Raw genomic sequence first — 19,621 nt, 5'->3', positions numbered from 1 at the left:
GAGGAGCTGGGCACCAGCCACAGTCCCTGCACCACTGGCACAGCAGCTGGGGATTGGCAAAATTTGCCTTTTGCTCTACATCAATCTCTTACCCCTCTCCGTTCCTGAGACAGCTGAGCCATCACCCACCCGCAGTGCCTCCAGCAGCCCCTTCCTGCATCACCCGGGTCTATAAATTAAAGGCAGGGGGTGCACGGAGCTGTATGGCTCCATGGAGGTGCCAGCCCAAAGCATTGCAGCTCACCGAGGTGTCTTCAGAGCATGACGCGATGATGTTCTCAATGAAGGGATTCCACTTGATGTCCAGCACATTGCCCTGGTGACCACAGACTTTGGGGTAGTTGGGTTCGATCCGGCCTGTCTGTAATTTAAAATAAACCCAGAAACAAACAAACAAACAAAAAAATTTAGTGATAAGTTTGGTCTTTTTAAGGCTGGAGCCTTGTTGTGGAAGTGAGCTCCACAACTGACCCTGGGATGGGATATTTGGCAGGAGGAGACACCCAGCCAAGTCTGGGATTGGTTTTGTCACAGGGGGGGCTGTAGCTGCTCCGTGTATGCAAAGGGGTTTCTGCAAACACAACCCCACGGGGCTGCCCTGCCCAGCCTCAGGAGGGGACACCACCAGCTGGGAAGCTCCCTAGGAAATTGTTGCATGAAAGTCTGAAACCATGGGTGGAAGGGCTGGAGGGGACTCGAGAGACTCCAAGCCAATCCTTGGGTCTCTAGGCAGATCAGATGTTGGGCTGTGCATGAAGCGTTTGGGAAGCATTGTTTCCCAGACTTGGAAAGTGATGCTGAGCAAGGCATGCACAGTACTCTGCAGGACAAGCCCCCAGTGACTTCAGGATCGTCAATACTCTGCTTAACGACACTACTAACCTAATGGGATCCTCCACATGGATGGAAAACCTTGCAAGACTTTTAGGGACGGTCTACTCCTGACACCCCCGCAGAGCGAGGACGTGCTGAGCTGCACAGCAGAGGACGATGCCCAGCACGCAGCAGAGCCTCCTGTTCAGGTTCCCATGGCAGGTGGGTTGCAGGGACCCCCTGCTCCTTGCAGGGACCTCGCAGGATGCCTCCGGGGCCAGCCACCCCGCTGCCCTTCCTTCCCCTGCTCTGGCTCCTCGCCGCAGCCCGGAGGTGGTGGCACACTTGGAGCGTGCAAACTAACTAGGTCAGCACAACGCAGCCACTAAATATTTCATAGCCCTTCCAGCACTGACCTTTCAACGTATCAAGCTCCTGGCTCCATTTAACATGAACAAAGAAACACACCAAAGAGAACACGCTGCATTTTTACCATCTGCAGCTAAGGGCAATGGCCAGGCGTGTTCTGGGGTGGCTGGATCAGGCCCAGGGGCTCACCCCTGTGCTGCTGCTGGTGGGAAGGGTTATTTCAATGAATTTGCTCCCAGGGAGACGTGGCTGCTAATTGCCAGGCAGCCTTGGTGCCTGCTGCAGCACTGCACGGTCAGTCGCAGCTCCGGTGAATGCCAGCCGGGAGCAGCACGGGATGCACGGGCACAGTGGCTCTGCCAGCCTGGATTTGATCCGGCAGGGATGGAGATGCAGAAAACCATCGCATGAGGCACTGAGAAACACAGGCAAACACAACTCTCCCCCAGCTGCTTTATCAATTTTAAAAGACTTTTCATAAGCGTTATGATGAGAGTGAAAAGCCAGCTCCTGCTCCCATTGCCACAACAGCTCTAAGCCACCCCTTGGACACGGCCCATCTATAAGATGAGAACTAGGCTGGCCTTAAAACACTGGGGACCTCGTCACATGGGTCATTTCAGGTATCAAGGTAAAGGAGAAAAAAAAAGGTGCCTGCTCTCACTGCCTTCAGTACGTGAGGAAACGGATGCCCTCGGCTCCATCGCCGGCTGGCTAACAGGGTGGCTGGCAGCCCTGCCCCTCTGCCCCCCGTGCTGTCTCTTACAAACACTCGTTAATTCCCCGGCGTGTGACGGGCGCGGGATCACATCCCCGTTAGCTGGTCTGTGATGAGCATTTAACGCAAGACTGATTTCTAACTCATGAGCCTCTTTCTAATTAGGGCATGTTATGCAGATTTCCTACCCGTACAGGGCAGGGTTCACTTTCCCTGTGGTGACTGATAGCTGCTGGTGCAATTTTAACCTCCATTAGGGCCAATTTCAGGAGTGTCAGGGCAGGGATGGATGGAAGAGCTGGGATGGGGCAGCTGCACTCGCCTCCTCCTTCAGCTGCCAACAGCATCACTTTGGCTCACTCAGAGAGTCTAAATTTTTATAATTCTGCCCATCAGCAACAACCTGGCTCGGATCTGAGCTGCCACGTCAGCCCTGGACCCTTAACTGCCTCCTCCCATTCACTAATGCATTTTCTTCCCCGCATTTACCTGGCAGCTTCGCCCCAGATAAGCAGCAGCCATTGACCTACAGAATGTTCCTGACGTTACTGAAGAGCTGAAAGGGCATTTTCCTGATTAATGCCCCAGACCTGGGTTTCATTAGCACGATCATAAATCAGTTCAGGTTTTTAGGGATAAAAACAATCAAAGTGACTTTCGGACAGTTTTGCCAGGGTGACCCAAACCTCTGGCAGCTGGCAGCTCTGGATGATGCGACGGCCAGAGGGACAGTCCCCTGAATCCCCCCCAGCCCCTCATCCCCCCAGCAGACTTTTCTTTCTCTACATTACATCCAGCACCACTGCAAACACTGGAGCATCCCGCAGGAAGGACAATACACTGAAGTACGCATCAGCCATGGATTTTAATTTTTTCTTTTACTCAGTGGCAAAGACAGCCCCTTGGGAAGTCGCTGTCACACCAGACCTGCGTGGGGGGGGGCAATGCCCCCCCAGCATCTCAGGGATCCTCCCAGGACACCAAGATCTCCATGCTGGGAGCCAATGGTCCCCAGGAAAAGCAAGGCAAAGGGGGAGCATCGCCTGACCAAGTGCTGAGAGTACGCGGGCCATGACACAAGGGAAATCATTAGAGGAGATAAACCCTTCATTTAAATAAAGTCTTTCCAATGCGGAGCCCAGAAAACAGATTTGATCAAAAAATCAGTTTTCCACTAAACTGAATTCTCCAAAAAGGGTGGAGGGGAAGATTCAGGAAAATATTGCTTTTCACTAAAAACATCTCAATATCTAAAACTGGTGTTCACATTCAGCAGCTGTTTCCTCGGGGCCCCGGTGCGTCAGGCACCCTTTGCTGGGCTGTTCATCCTGATGGATGCTGGGGACATCGGGCAAGAGCTGCCCATCACCTGGGGAGACCCACAGAGCCCCTGCCTTCACCCAAACTCCACTGCAAAAACCCTGCCACGAAAAGCTATGAAGAAAAATGGAAAAAAAAACCCCACAGTTCTGCAGGGATGCAGCCCTGGGACAAACAGCCAAGGTTTGGACAGGGAAAACCTCAAGGTGAGACACAAAAGGTGGAGGGAAACACAGCGGCTTCGGTGCCTCATTAGCACACGAAGCTCTGCCTCCCAGTACCACCCAGGACCCTCCTGTGAATTAATGGCATGCAAAGCACAGCTTTAGCGGTTATTATATTAAGTGTGCTAGCAGACATTGCTCACCCAAATGGCTCAGATTATCTAGCTTTCCCCCTATTTTCGTATTTGCATTAGCATGACGTTATTAACACAGTCTAGAGCAGAAATTCATGCAACAGCTGTTAAATTCCAGGCGGACAGACCTTTTAACGGCACAAGTTAATATGCAATCACTTTAATTTTGAGCAACCAGCCGAGTGATTTCCTTTGCAAAGTAGATTTGAAGGGTTTTGTCAAAATTCATTAGGCTTTCAAGAGGACAAAGCAGAGTTTGGTTACTAGGGATAGCTCCTGCCCAAGAAATCAAGAGTTTTGATTAAAATTAGTTGAATGCAGCCAGCACGCAGGAGCTGCCACAGTGCCCGCGGCAAGGGACAGTCCCTGCGCCGGAGCAGTGGCGGGTTGTGCCTATGCTCAGGGCACCTGGAAGAGGAGAAAGAGCTGAATAAAGGAAATAAAAAGAAAAAAAAAATCAGGAATACATGCCATAGCTTCTTATTTAGTCATTCATAGAGGGACTGTGCCAGCAGCTCTGCATTAAGCCATGGTGAATCCTAATCGCTGGATCCCTGACCCCTGGCTACGGGAAGCTCGGTGACCCAGATACCATCCCTTCAGTGAGAGCATGCCGTGCCGTGGCTCTCCGGGCTCCAGCAGCTCTGATGTTTTGCACGGCATGGGCTGGAAGGAGCAAATCCTCCAGCAACTCCAGCCACTCAAAGCCCTCCCTTCGCTGAAGCAATTAGGAGCACTTAAAAAGGAGAAAGTTATTTGTATGATATCTGGGGGAAAAGGACAATGAAATTTTTAAGTCTGTTTAGTTCAGTCATTTTGCAGCTTGGTGACCAAGAAGGAAGCCTTCTCCTCGAAACAGCTGGAAGAGCAGCAAGGGTGGAGGGACCAGCAGCACGTGGAGCCCAGGAGGGATGGATGCACGGTCCACAGAGGTTGGACTGCCCCAGGAAGGGGAACACCATTGCCGGGAGGAGCAAAGCCTCTTTACTCTTAGAAGCGCCACTTTTAAGCAACCAAAGCATTGCTGTGAGTGCTGTGAGCTCACGAGCCATTTTGATGGAGCCCATCTCAGTGAACCCCTTGGCATCACCAGACTCAAGTGATGGGCAGCATTATCACTTCCAACCCTCTAAGCACCACAGGCTTCAGGCTGGTGATGGCAGGACTCCACATTTGATTTACAACCAACCAGCAGGACACTCAGATAAATCTGTTGAATATATTTCATAAAACTTGCTTTTCACCAGGTTCCCTGGAATTACAAGCCCAGAATGTTTCCAAATCCTCATGTTTCCTACGAGGCTCTGCAAGTGTGGCGAAAACCTTCAACTCTACCCTCAAACACACAGAAAACTTTACATAAACAATTGCAGCATCCATCTGGCATCGACACCAGCAGTTCCAGCACCTGTCCATGGGTGAGAAACCTCCTGGAGGCGGGGGAAACCCACCAGCAGCCCCTGGGGACCAGCCAGGCCACCCTTCCCGCCCAGCAGCTTCCCCCAGATGCTCCCTAACCCCTTATTAGCTCTTAGAGGGGGATCAGGGAAGCGCTGCCTGAGCCGTAGGGGATTTACAGGGTTTCCCAGGAAATCCTTGAGTACACACGAGTCTCTAGTGGCTGAGATTAAGAGTAAATACAGTTACTGCTGTCTTTTTAAAGAAGGTCTCTCCTACTTGAGAGCCAAAGAGGAGGAAATTAGACAGATCTTGCTGACCTGGAGTAGATCCCCGGCTGATTTGGGTACGAGGGAAGATCGCTGCAGGTTAACCCATCTTCACCAGGAACCCGGTAACAGAACCAGCACAAGTGAGAGAGAAATTGGACAAACCCTTGGGGGACCCAGAAAACCCACTGCCACAATGCGCTGCCGGCTGCACATCTCCCCACACGGTAACAGGGACCAGCCTGAGCTGAGAGCCCGTGGGAAGGGGGAGGGCAAGAGGAGGGCTTCGGCACATCTGGGCATCACATCTGCAACACGAGCTATTCCAGCAAAGAGTGGTGAGAGCCTGAACGCGAGGGGACGGGTTACTGGCCAGCAGAGGTGTTGCACCAGGAGACAGCACTTGCTGCCCTAGTAGTTTGTGCAGCTGCACAAAAAAATTCCCCAAGGAAATTCCCACGTGCAGGTGGAACGATGTTGCTACTGGGGATGTTTCTCTCCAACAACTGAATAAATATAAAAACAGATACCTCAAGCCTTTCTCCAGCTTTTCCGCTCTCCCCCAGCAGCCTCCCTTCTGCCAGGCTGCTCATCCAGCCTCCAGCAGATGCAAACCACCAGATGGGCGCGATTGCACGGCCCCAGTTTGGCCAGAGCCAGCCAAGGCTGAGGAGATTGGACAACCACACATGTTCCCAGCAGGATCACACCCTGGGAGGGATGGGGCCCACAAGTCACCTGGCTGGAAGCTGGTCCAGGGATTCTCAGTAATATAAAACCATTTAAAAAAAAAAAAAAAAAAAAGACAAGAAAAAAAGAAAAAAACAAACCACTGAAGAACTCCATGCATGCCATCAACAAAACTGTTCATCAAAACACTAACTCCAGGCACTGGAAATGTCTGAATGTGCTTCTGGGTCCTGCAGAGAGTAACCAGGTTGTGGTGAACACACTGCCAAGCTTCCCGACTGCTCTTGTGAATGGCAGCTGTAAGTAAAACACTAAACCAAGAGCCAACTTTCCAGTAAACAAATTCTGAAAGCTCAGCTCCTGTTCTGGCACTCTTGAGTGAAGAAGCTGTTTAGCTACATGTGCACCTCCAAGAAAATAATGCCCCAAGTGAGAGCTGCCGCCCCTTTTCCCAGCCTGTAACACCTGGGATATTCAGCAAGGGGAGGGAGATGGAGATGTGCTCCCCCAGCCCCTGCTAAAACAGTGTTTGTGTTCTTAAACAAGCAGTGCAAATAGGCAGGGGTGCACCGAACCGGGCAGGATTTCTGCTTAGACCTTAAATTTTATTGCCTGTGCATCTCCCGCACCCTCGGGTCTACAGGCACCTTCCCCAGCCAGCCTCGCCGTGAGTGGGGAGAGGAGGAAAGCGGGGAAGGCTGCAATCCAAGCAGGTTTTAGTGACCGTCTCTGCCCAGCAAGCACTCCCAGCCATCCCAGCCCCAGCAGAAGCTGCTCCACCAGCGGTGCAGTTGGAAGGCACCTCTGCCTCAGCCCCCGTGACACGCTCCCTGAGCGAGCATCACCAGTCCCCTTGCCTCAGTTTCCCCCCGGAGTGATGATGCTATCACTGTCCCTGGCAAACCCCATGGTCAGGGGTGCTTTGGAATGAACTGTCACAGATTTATCAGGTCACTTGCCATAAGAAAGTACAATTTATAGACTTACTCTTTTTGTCGTACAACTAAACCACGCAAGTCATAAAGCGGGAAAAGAAATCAGCATTGCTTCACGCCATTGTTGCCAGGATGAAGGTTTAAATATCAGTTACTCCTACTGTGCAGACAGAAATGGTGTTAAATTAAATAGAAATACTGTTGTGGGCTGTTGGGGTAACTGTCAGATGAGCTTCTCCAACCACACTGGACCCACGGAGCCCTATAGCCCTAAACCCCACAAAGCAAGGCGCACAGCAGCTTTTGACAAACAATTTGCACAGATTATAACCCTGAAGCCTTGGTGCAGAAGTACTTTTCTGCACCATAAAAGCAGTAGCCAGGCTCAGGCTTGTTAATTAAAAAGACAAAAGCCTGTATAATGTCCCTGTTAAATTGGATTATGGAATAATAAATCCATGGAAAAATAAATCCATGTTTATTGGTAACAAAAAGCCACTTTTCCCCAGCGAGGACAGGGTTTCTCTCTATTTTAACCGGCAGAGGGGGCAGGCAATTGCAGGCAGGGCTGCACTGTGCTGGCCCAGGCAAAGCTGAGCTCCTGCTTCCCCAGGTTTTGCTGCAAATGCAGCAGCATTAAGTGGGGCAAAATCCACATTTTCCCCTCCCAAGCCCAAGGACCCACATTTTCAAACCTTGTTTCCTCCTCTGACCCATCACCAACTCTCAGGGCAGCACAAAAATCTTACACCAACACTTTTTGACTGATCCAGGTGCTTAAAACCAGCCAGGGCCCAGGTCTGGGCTTCCCGCAGCTGCTCTCACATTATCTCCTTGATAAGTGCAAGGACATCAGATGGTGTTCCAATGTGGAGCTGTAACACTGAAGTGTCAGCTTTTTTGTAAGTCTCAGGTCATCTGTTTTGTTGGGTTTTTTTTTTTTCTCCTGGCCAACTCTAGGTCAAAGCAAATGTCTCCTGCAGACTAAGAATCAGAGAAAAATTCACAGAAAACAAAAAAAGTAGCACAGGCCAAGGGAGTCTCCTGTGTCCTGAGTTTAAAGGTAGCAAAGCTCTAAGGACATGAAAATTGGTTCATGTACAGAGAACTAGAGCAAATTCTGTATTTTTGCCTGCAGAAAACCTCCAGGTACTTTGAAGCACAGCAGCTCTGAGAAGCGAGGAAAGCAGCTATGTGATGAGCTGGCCCATTCTCTGCCTGCCTTTGGCAAGTAGGTGTCCCCACGGCAGGGGGGGGCATGCATGGGGGTCTCTTGGGTGGTACCATGAGCACACAGGCAGAGCAGATGCCACCAGGACCCTGAGCCATGCCAGAGCCAGGGCAGGCTGCCCAGGGCACGCAGCCCACTCCTCCCGCTCGCCAGCTGCCACCCCGGCACACAGCTGGCAGCAGGTTACAGCCACCAACCCAGCAGCCAAGGGGCAGTGGCACTGCTCCTTGTGAAGCAGGGGCTGCTCCCCTGTTGTACCCCTTTGTGCTGGGTAACGAAGGGACAAGCAATACAGGCAAGCACAGGCTTTGCCCAACTGCTGTCCCTGTCCTTGTCTCCCCAGGGCTGCTGCAGAGCTTTGGGGCCTCCAAAGGGATTAGCAATGGGTCTGTCACCTCCCTGGGTTGTCCCTGCTCCAGAGAGGCTTATACAGACCCCCACAGCAGCAGTGATGGGCACCAGTGTCCCACAGGGACAGAGAGGGACTGGCTCCCCCTCCAGCCCCCCAGGACCCCCCTGTTCACACCTCTGCATGCCAGGGCACACACCACTGGCACAACCACCCACTGCCAGCAGCATAGCAGCCCTACCTGCAGCAGGGGGAGGGGGCTGCCCCACACTCAGCCCCATGCCACGGGCACAGCAGCTCACACACAGGCAGCCACTGCTACAACAGGCAGCACTGGCACACGCGATTTTGGACTTCAGCCTCCTGCATGTAAACAGAGACTCCCCCTTCCTGCTCGCTGCTTCCTCCAGGCACGCAGGCAGATAACCCTGTCTGGTGGGGAAAAGGAGCTGTCTTCATCCCCTCTACAAACAAAGCTCCTCCTGTTGCAGCAAAAGCAATGCCAGCCACCCATCCCCTGCAAACACTGCCCTAAGAGACCCCAGCAAGCTGCATTACAACCTCCTCCCCTCCTAGAGCTGCTCCCAACAGCCCTCCTTAGCCCCAGCCCGGTTTAAATGAAGCTAATTAAATCAGGCACAGCTGAGATAGATCCACATGCTGCTGGAGCTTTTTTTTCCCCAGCTATTTTAGCCAGCCCAGGGTCAGGAAAGTTCTGGGGGTGCCTAAAGCCCTGGGGCTCTCTGGGCTTCCTTGGTGCTGGTTGCAGTAGGTGAGCTGCTGTGTGAATACACCAGGTTGGCTGGTTTTTTGTTGGTTTTTTTGTTGGTTTTTTTGTTTGCTTGGTTTTTTTTAATTTAATAACTGTTGCTAAAAGTTGTTCCAGCCATAGGACTGGGAGGAGAACAGCTCTCTGGCTTTAGGGCTGCAGGTACAGCATCTTCAAAAAGTACTATATGTATTTTGTTCCTTCCCTGGCCCTTAGTGCACTCTAAGGCATCCCATGCCTTTGCATAAGGCTAAAGCATTTTGGAAATTAAACAGATTGAAGCTGAACACAACAGCTTAGGGATGAAAAGCCCCTAGGAGGGGTAGGGTGGGTGCTCCTGGGGCTGCTTGGCCTCATCCTAGCTCTGGGGTTGCATGTAGATGTGAGAGCCGTGGCTTTCCTTTCAGAGGAGCAGAAATGCTTCATTGCTACCAATAAAAGCCAGGAGCATTTGAAAGCCTAGAAGATGTGAAGGCTTCTCTGTAGGTGACTTGATGACGTTGGTGGCAATGCTGGGTTTCAGTGTTGGCACTGAGGGATGTGCAGCGCTGGGGAAAGCACTGCTGTCTGGGCTCTAAAATGTCCCATCTCAGTCTCCCCAGTTAAGCGCATTTTCTGCTGAAAAAAAATGTAGCCACACCATTCCTGATGTTTCGGGGATTTTTGCACAGATTTTTTAAAAATGGAGCCCAAATCCTGGCTTTCCTATAACTGCACAGGTTCTTCTTGTTCAGCCCCTCTCCACCCACGCATCCCTTCACGAGGTGAGGAGTATGAGGGATGGCTCGTGAGGGACAGGTGGTGCCAGGAGCATGTCCAGAGTGGATGGAGCAGAAGTGTGGTCCATGCTGGACTACAAACAGGGATATCGCTTCCCTGAGCTGCTTTCCTGCAGAATTATGCCATCTGAGCAGGACTAGGTTTTGTTTGTGATGACGGAGTCCAACTGATTATTGCTGACTCAAAATACACAGAGGTTTTTGTTGTGGTCTCCTCTCCCCTTCAGCTGAAGCCTGGACCGAATCCTTCTATTGCTAAGGTTTGGGGAGCAAATCATCAACTCCTTGAGCCTCAGCCCAGGCATCAGCGTGCAAGCTCTCCTTCGCCCACTCTTTGGGAATATTTATAGCACAAAACCTTTGCGGTGCTGGGGAGAGGCTGGTTCCCAGTGGCCAAGGCTCCAGAATTTGGGATCCTGCTGCAGCACAGGGTGGGGGGACAGGCTCAGGGAGGATGGGGGAACAAAATGCAGCCGTGCTCCATCCCTCTAACCCACACAGCCTTGCAGAAGTGGTTACACATCCCCTAGTTCGTTACATAAATAAGTGAGGAACCAGCATTTCTGATGTGCAGGCAGAGGAACATATGGCCCAATGTATGCAAATGCATTGTCACTTGAAGCATAAAGCAGAGGGGTTTCTGGTGAACATTTCTGAGCAGAACAGAGGGCAGAAATGGGGAAGGAAAAAAAAAAGGATGGCAGCAAATCAAATCCTGAGTAGATCTGCAGTATCTAGGTTACCTTAATTATGTTCTGCTAAATATGGATGCCAATTAATTAGAGGGCTGCTGATTTCCAAAGAAAATTAGTTTACTCTTAATGAGCTAATCAGTCCCTATTAAAAAAAAAATGAAATTATTATATTGTACAAAGGCGTGTGCAACCACTTGACATGGAGTGCCGAGGTCTACTCCGGCTGGGATTTATTGGGTGCAATATTGACAGGATTTCTGCACGGAGCTGACGATCCCTCCAAAACAGGTTGCAAATGGCATTGCGCTCCTTCTGCTTTTATCCCACTGGGACTAGGCTACGTTTGCCAGGAAAAAAAGGGTAATTTTCTGGCAATACCAGGTTGTTAGCTCAGGATTTAGGATCACAAGCAAGTGGTGCGTGGATAGGCATCCTCCCAGCTCCGGCTTGGTGGCACGGGGAGGGAGGCAGAGATGGAGTCTGGAGCGCTCCAAGTGCTCAGACAAAGCTCCTGTTTTTTCGAATATTAATAAGAGTCAAGCTGTGCGCTGCAATTAAAACGCTGATTATAATTTCTTCCATCTGTAGCCGATTCTACTCCAGAAATTAAAGAGAAATTCAGAAGAGATGGGAATGTTTCATGGGGAAAGTGTCTAAGAGGAATGCCAGGGCATGGGGAGATGGGGTGCAGAGGGGCTCGGAAGGGAGCTCATCTCCATCCCACTGTGGCCGGCTCTGTCACCTTCCCCTCCCAGTGGGTTTGGTGCTGCAGTTTTGCTGTCCAGGAGCCTGAGAGACAACACCTTCTCCCCGTGCAGGTGGCGTGTCTTCAAGTTACATGGAGTAGGTGCATCCTTAAGGGGAGCAATGGCAGCTTATCCGATGTCAAAAATCCTTCTGAGAATGAGTGACTGGGAGCATTTGTGTCCCCTCCTGCAGCCCAAGAGCCATGGCACGAGGGCAGGGTGCCCGGTGATGGGATGAGGGTACCAACTCAGAGCTGCCAGTCCACAGGCTGGAGCACCAACTGGAGAGCAACAGCATCAGTGCAACCGTGGTACCCCGCAGTGGTGCCCTGCGCTGAAATTTCAGGAGCAAAGCAAAGGTAATATTTATTTCATGTTCAAGGTCACTGCCGTCTGGCTTTTCCTGCAAGAGAGGCAGCTCTGCATCTGCTGTGGGGATGAGTGCCCAGCCAGGAGCCACCGCTGCACACCAAGCACGGTCCCATGGGGCGACTTCTGAAGCATCAGCTGAATTTACGGGAGTTTAAAATTGCATGAGCAAGAGATGTGCTGATTCACATGGGTACTCATGCAAAGCGCTGGGGCAAGTCTTAGCTGGGGCAGCAAAAGCACAGCACGGTGGGGACAAGGGGTATGTGCTGCAAACAGGATTAATAGTGCAGAGGTGTGTGCGCTCCTCCCCTGCAAAGTGCTTTAGATGGGTAGAGCCGCAAAGCGAAGCCCAGAGCCCTCTGCACAGCACATGGCTCCTGAGCATCGGCTGCTTGTAAGGGGCTACGGCTCGGTGATGGAGTCTTAAAAATAAATCTGGTGTGAGGTGGCATCTGCTGCAGTGCACAAAGCAAAAGCCCTGGGGTTTTGCAACAGGAAAACTGGGTGCGCAGCTGTGCTCTCCCTCTCAGGCTGTCCAGGGCATCACATCTGAGGGCTGAGATGATATGGACAAGCTCAAATAAATGGCGAGGACCTGCTACCTGCTTGGCAGGACAATGGGCCCCACGGGGACTCCTTTGCTTTCTGAAAGCTGTGTCGGTCAAATACCAGGGTCACAAACCCAAGTGGCATCTGCCACTGCGAAGGGCCAGGGTGGAGATGTGCCCAGTGCCCACCCTGCCAGCATGTGCTCACTGAGAGATGCCAAAAACGCTTTTAACAAATGTTTCATTTTCTTCCTAAAGAAAACACCCAATTCACTAAGGCAGCTGTAAATCTTCCCTTTCCTGCACAAGGAAACCCCAGTAAAGGACAGCAGTCTTCAACACATCCTGTTGCAGGAGGGGATTCCCGGATGGAGCGAGCATCCACACACCCATACTTAGGGACCAGCTCTGGATCAGAGTCACCTCTGCCGGGGCCAAACCTCTTACCTGCTCGAGGGGGATGACGAGGAAGGACCCCCCACCGGCACTCTCTGTCACGATGGCGAGGAAGCGGGCATTGACGGCGCAGAAGTGGTTGTCGTGGACGTTCTTGGTGATGGGGATGCCGTCGAAGCAGTGCTCCCGGCTCGCCACCTTCCCATAGACGTTCCGAAACTTGGAGCTGCGGTACTGCGGGCGCCATGACATCTGCTGGGCAAACACAGAGGTCTTAGCCTCCCGAAAATACCCCGCCTGGGCTGTTTCCCAGTTGCTTTCCAGTTTCCAACCTGTGCTGCAATAGGGCTTTTGCCTGACGAGGCATGGCAGTATCAAGGCGGCCCAGACCTGCAAATAAAACACCCTTGAAAAAATGTAAGATGTCTCCCTGGTGCAAGGTACTACTCACAAAAGGCATTAAAAGGCTCTCTACTGTTGCAAAATTTAAGCTGATCTCCTTTTCAGCATGAACTGCTTATCTAGAACACACAGCACTACTACTTCATGTGCATATGACAAATGAATTAAGGCTTTTAATGCGATGGCTTGGAAATGGATTAGTTTGGACCACATGAAAGCATGCATCAGGGCAGAATAAGAGCACTTAGGCAGGGAGTGAGCATCAGAGAGCTGGTACACGTTGCGTTCAGCTGTCTCAGCTTATTTTGCAGAGGTCTCCCTGCGTGGGCTAACCCGTAACACCGCAGAAGCACTTGCTGCAGGCCAGCTGCAGTCACTTCTGCTGATGATGCTCCCAGGGACCCACCAGCTGATCTGGATGGACCAGGAATCCTAAGGACTCACTAGCTCACCCTGCTTTCCCAGAGCAAGTCCAAGCGCTGCAGCTGCATGCACAGAAATGAGCGTGCTTTCGCTTGTCCTCACTACTTTGCTTTTTTTAAGTGAGAAAGAGAGACTGCCTTCTTCATTTCAGTCATCTTTTGAACAATCTTTATGGTAGCGCAGGTGTTCATGATAAAATCTATAAAGATTTAAGGCACTCTGAGTGTGTGGAAGAGCATAAGCGTTTAAGCCACCTTAAAGCAACACAAGCCCTCAGCTCTATCCACACACCCGGTAATCACACGCCTGAGGACTCACAGCCGCTCACGTCTTCATAACCAGCATCTATTGACAAGAGCGTGTAAGCATGTCCTTAAACGCTGGGTCACCTGCTGAGAGCATCTCTCGGCGAGGGGTAACACCAGAGAAATGCGCCAGTGGCTGCTCTAATCCTAAATAAATCCGAGTCCCTGCTTGCCCCCGAACTCAACGCCACGGGCATGCGGTTGGGAGCACGGCATGTTTGAGCAGTGGCTCCTGAATAGGAAAAGGGAACGCTTTAAGGCTGGAAACAGTAGTGTTCCCACTTCTAGCTCGTATGAACAAGCTCGTCGGCTTAACTCACGGATGTGGGGCAGAAGACAGTGAGGAGCAGTAGCAGGTAAAGCCCACACTGTGCATTATAGGGCTGACATCATGGGACATGTTGCATGGACCTCGCACCAGCAGAGCTCTGCTGTGCTGATATTCTTCACAGCATTCGACAGCCTGCCTGCAGGAAACCTGTGCGAGGGTACGGACCCCACTGCCTCCCCTTGGCCCCATATCCACCCACCACACCCACAATCCCAGCGGTATTCCCATCTCACCAGCAGCACACGCTGGCAGCATCCTTCTGGGGATGCACGGCAGCACCACGGCTGCACGTTTGCCATGCAATGCTATTGGCAATCCCCAGGCTGCAAGGAAAAAGGACACAGATCCTTAAGGATTTAACCCAAAACAAAGGCAGAGAGATTTTTTTTGGCTGGAAAGGTTTCTGCTCTGAAGAAATGCAGACTCACGTCCAACAAAGCGCTGTGAATCTTTGCCAAACCTACCCAAGCGGTCGGAGCCAGGCAGGGCAAGGAAAAACACCCTGACCACAGCTTAAGGAGTGGCTTTCAAGTTTTTCACTAAGTCTTACATTTTCCTTTGTCTGAACAGATGAGTTTTCATATTGAAATTAATTTTTTTATAATATTCAAAAAGCACAAAAAATTATTTTGATATTTTTAAGCTCTAGATTTGCTCTGTGATCCCAGGACTTTGCTCTACTTTCTACTGGCTGTGCCCCTCTGCTCTGGACCTATTGCAAAAAAAGCCCCAAACTCTACCAAAAGGGACATTTGCTCAATCCTTCCCCCACTCAAACTTTTCAGATGCCTTGTAGCATATCCCCACACAGGAACCCCACCCCCCACCCCCCCTGCAGAAACCCCTCCTGCCACGTGGGGTTAGCCGAAAAGGGGCTGCCAATATTTTGTGCATCCAGAAATTCAACTTAGCAAGTCACTGCCAAATGAAGCGCCAGCACAGATGACCTCCAAGCAGCCTGGAAATGTGTTTTTACCCTTCACGCGGGTCCTCACGTGTGTCCTATGGATGCTCCCTACTCACTGTGGTCCCCAGCTCCCAGGGCGATGCTGCTTCCAGGACCTCAGCACTTTTGCATCCCTCTTTTTTTTTTTTCCAGCTCTCCCTATTTTATTCTTTCTCCAAAAAACGGGCAAGTCTCCACGCAGCCCCCGCCACACTGGGCGGAAGCAATAAGCCCAAGTGCCTGTTTCACTGGAGAAATCCAGAGTTTCTTTCCTTCAGCCTCAGTCAGTATTTCCTGCAAACAGCGTCATGTCGCCCTGCGGCCCCGGGGATGCAGACGGCCGGAAACGCCGGCAAAATCCCTGGCAAGAGGCTCAGGCTGCCCAGAGCCGGCGTTGTGCAGCCGCCGGCTCCCGGCTGAGCCCTTCCCTGCAGATTTCTGGGTCTTGCAGCTGGCGGAGGCTTTCCCATGCCAGAAATAGCTCCTGCGCCATGTGGGAGAGCCTTGGGGGGCTCACAGGGGTCCCAGCCCCACCAGCTGCAGGGAGCATCAGCCTTTGGGTGGAGAGGGTGCTGCAGTGCGGGAAGAGCGTGGAAAAGGAGCTGATGGGGGATTTGGGGTTGAAAAATAAAAAGCTCAGCATCTTTTGCCCCTTTGTCAGGCTCTGAAGCAGGTTGCTCCTGCCGGCGTTTTGTCCTGTTGCTGGAGCAAGGTGCTCAAGAGGTGGGCGTGCAGGAAAAGTCCGCTTTCACCACATCATCTGTGTCTGGTCCTTCAGTGGATGGCTTTGGCAGAGGTTGTGTTCTCCGGCTGGAAAGCATCCCAGGGAAAGCAGCTCCTCGCTCTGCGGCACTGTTTACACCTCCAGGTTTGGCACATGGAGGTGCTGCCGACCCTGGGCTGCCACGCTCAGCCCAAACCCCTTTCCCCACAGAGCCCACTGGGTTGCAGGAGGCATTGCCTACAAGTAAAAACCTAGAAAGATACTCTGCCCCCCCCAAAATCACCAGTTTCCCATTGCATTATCCCATCTAGGTGTTCTTATGAGTGATGTTTCAGTTCTGGCTTGCTGAAAACTTCAAGTTTCCAAGCAGATGCTAGCTTTATTTTCCCATTTTAATTTATTCTTTATTCCTCCACTTATTTTTCCCTACTATATATGCTTAAACCTCTCTCATGGCACTTTGAAGCACCCAGGGGATGGGGGAAGGAGCAGGAGCCCTTTGGTTTCTGCTGGTAGCCCATGGTGGCCGCAAGCACTGAGCCTGTGGCTGCACTGCCGGGGACACCACAGCCCTGATCTGGAAAGATATCCCCAGCACCCGGCTGCTCCCAAAGGACGCGGACAAGAGCACGAGGCCACCAAGTGACCTAAGGGATGCCGAGAAGAAGAAAGTCAATGAAAAACCAATGTGCAAAGGGTGATACACCGCCCTCATGCTGCAAAGACGGCGGCCGATGGGTTGCATGTGGGAAGTCTTCCCAGCAAAATACATGATTTCACAAGGAACATCACTTTATGATGGAAAATTGTTGAAAACAAGTCGAATTTCTAGCCAGGAGGATGAAAATCTTGTATCCCGCAGCCTCTGCAATCCACGGTAGAGGTATAGTTTCAAATGGGAAATAGTTTTGTTATTTACTTATTTATTTTCCCTCCGTGTGCTCCTTCGCTCCCCTGGGTTTCCGGGCTCAGAGGGGACACGCTGGAGCTCAGCGCTGGACAAACATCCTATTTCCTGGCCGAGCCCACGAAGGCTTTTGAAGACAAGGAGGGGATGGAGAGGAGGGGGAATGTGGGGGATGCTTTGGACACCGGCGGGATGCAGCTCAGCATTCCCCTCCGGCACCGAGTATTTTGCAGGTGGTGTGACATTTCCCAGTCAGGGAGGAAAACAGCCCCTTCCCCAGAGGAGCTCGACTCGGGCAAGACAAAGCAGGAGAGGAAAGGCTGGAAAAAGCGACCCGGCCACGGTCCCATGCTGGCCTCTGTGCCCCACGCTTCCTGCCAGGGGGACGGGGACAGCGGCCGGGGGCTTCGCATGGGGGTTCACATGCGGAGACCGGAGCATCTCATGTCCCACAGGATGTGGGGAGAGGTGGCTGCGACCGGACCCGGCTGTGCTGGCATCGACGTGACCCAGGGGATGGGGCCTTCCCAAAACTTAAAGAGAAATGTTGCATTTGCTGTCTTCACCTTGAGTTTAAACCCTTCTCCATCTGCATTTCAGCAACTGTGGAAATGAACAGCATTTCAAACTCCTCAGATTTTTTTCCCAAACCTCTTTGCCTTTTTTTTTTTTTGCCTCACTTACAAATTACTCGACTTACATTTTGCAAAATTGTGTTTGTTCAGAACCTATCATTTTCATCACAAATTATTCCCCACCTATGAACACCCTCCTCTCTGCTCTAGAAGAGAAAAATGCAAAGAAGAAACTCGGGGCGAATTCAGGGATGCTTGTGAGACCCCAACCACCACCCCGCAGCCGACAGGCACGCTGCTGCTGGCTGCTCTCTGGGAAGGCAGAAGATGCTGGAAGATGAAAATATCCTGCTAATTTTAGCTCCTACAAACCGCCTGCCCTGGTGCACTTGCATGAAGCCACAGATATCCCTGGTCGGCCCCAGCTCAGATCCAACTCCCAGCAGCGACAGACCAGCTCCTATCACTGCGCCATGTGCCACATCCAGCAATTCTGGAAGTTATTATCCAGAGCATTTACAATCCTACAACATATAATTTTTATAAAACTCACTTTTTGAGTAATTCTCTATGTTCTGCTGATGGTAACGGGCATTTTTATTTTTCCATCACCTCACTCCCAATGGCTGAGAGGCATTAAAAAATATTATTGATTTATTGGAGTCATTTCCATCCATCTCCAGAATCAGACTAATGTGCCACCATTTCCAAGGTTCATTCCAGTTCTGCATTATTCTTGGACTCTGGTTTTTCCTTTCATTACAAAACTCCTCCCTTGTTTTGGGTCGAGCAGAACTTACATGAAAAACGAGACTCCTATAAAGCACTTTGAAGTGCGGCAATAAAATAAATCACATCCCCAATCACGACATTCAGCATCAGCATTAACCTCATGAAAAAAGCAGAAAAATTCTCTGCTCTGCTCCAGTGTTTTTAGGCTCATTGCAATTTTTTTACTTTTTTAAGTGCTTGAGGGGAAGAGTGTGTCCCAAAATCCTGAGCTGGAAGGTGGAAATCTCTTTGGCAACAACAGTGAGCACAGAAAACAGGCGTGCTGGGAAGCCCTGAGCAGGGATGCAGGCCAGTGCAGAGCATCTCATCCCCTTCCTCCCCTTCCCCTGCTCCCCCAGCAGCCCTGGGGAGGGGGGGCCGGCAGCGCTGCCATCCCGCTCCTCATCTCCAAACAAAAGAACAAAGCGTCTCATTGAGGTTTCATAATCAGAGCAATGATATCTGCCACCGCCGGGCACCCGCGTCGAGCCAGGCACCCAGCCTTGGGGGGGGCATCCCTCGGTTAGCAAAAATATTTTTAAGGAGTATTGAAGGAGAAATGCAGAGGACTGCTGGATTGCTTGTGCCTGTCATTGCGTTGAGTTTTGTGCTGTTCCTCAAAATCAGAGGAAAACACACAGACATGGAGATGGGGAAAGCCCCCAGGCACAATACTACAGCCAAGGAGACCGGTTTGCAGCTCCAGGTGAAGCCTGCTGCCCTCCTTGGCACCTTTGCAGAGCTGCATTAATGTCTTACTCTGATCCTGCTCCACTGCAAAAGCAGATATGGGAAGAAGATGGGCAGGAGCATGAAATGCAGGTTGGTTAGCAGGAGACTTCCCGTACGCAGTGGGGTTGGATTAAGGTGACGATGCTGAGGAGCAGCTGCAGCCCGTACCAGGGAAGGGATGAGCAAGTTTTCCTTGCTGAGAGCGCAGGCTGGCCCATGCATGGCAGTTGCAGAGAGCTGACACCCCTCTTTTTCCCCCCCAAGAGCTGCAATATTGCATCACATATCACTGGGCTGAAGATGCAATATTGCATCATGTATCACATGAGCAAGATATGGAGGCATCCACCCGAGCGGCGCAGGGAGCTCCCCGGGACAAGGAGCAAAGCAATCCTCTGGCTGCTGAGGGATCAGAGCTGCCCCATCCTGGGCAGCCTGCAAGCTCCTGCTTCTCGCAGGGTGGGGAAATAAGCTTTTAAGTGGGTGTTTCAGGCTTCCGTTCAGTTTTACAGCAGAGAACAGCTTCATGAGTAATGGCTTTAATAAAAAAAAAAAAGCAACTTTTTTTTTTGCAGGTTTCTCTCAAGGATGGAGGACTGGTACCCACCCCACATACCCCATCAGCCAGGCAGAGCAGATGCCGTGGGGCAGGCGGATCTGACCCACATGTCCCGTCAGCACACACAAAATCCACGGGGCCCAGCTCTGCCCACACCCCCTGGGAACAGCGCTGCTATTTGCCTGGAAAAA

General features: G+C 51.4%; 1 protein-coding gene across 4 annotated transcripts in view; it reads right to left on the bottom strand.

Annotated features, from left to right (window-relative positions):
* Nucleotides 1-19,621, bottom strand: part of CORO2B (coronin 2B) — a 44,779-nt gene that overhangs the window by 9,100 nt on the left and 16,058 nt on the right. For 3 of the 4 annotated variants that reach the window (XM_013300795.3, XM_027789544.2, XM_027789545.2), the window contains 2 exons: nt 12,807-13,007; nt 245-361 (listed from right to left, as the gene is read on the bottom strand). In XM_013300795.3, coding sequence (XP_013156249.2) covers nt 245-361; nt 12,807-13,007 — 318 coding nt within the window. Of the gene's footprint in view, nt 1-244; nt 362-12,806; nt 13,011-19,621 lie in introns of all 4 variants that reach the window. The other variant, XM_027789543.2, reaches the window with a different exon arrangement.

The sequence above is a fragment of the Falco peregrinus genome, chromosome 1 (genome assembly GCF_023634155.1).
Source record: "Falco peregrinus isolate bFalPer1 chromosome 1, bFalPer1.pri, whole genome shotgun sequence".
In the NCBI taxonomy this organism is placed as follows: domain Eukaryota; kingdom Metazoa; phylum Chordata; class Aves; order Falconiformes; family Falconidae; genus Falco; species Falco peregrinus.
The sequence above is the reverse complement of the archived record's forward strand: the minus strand, read 5'-3'. Positions and strand labels throughout refer to the sequence as shown.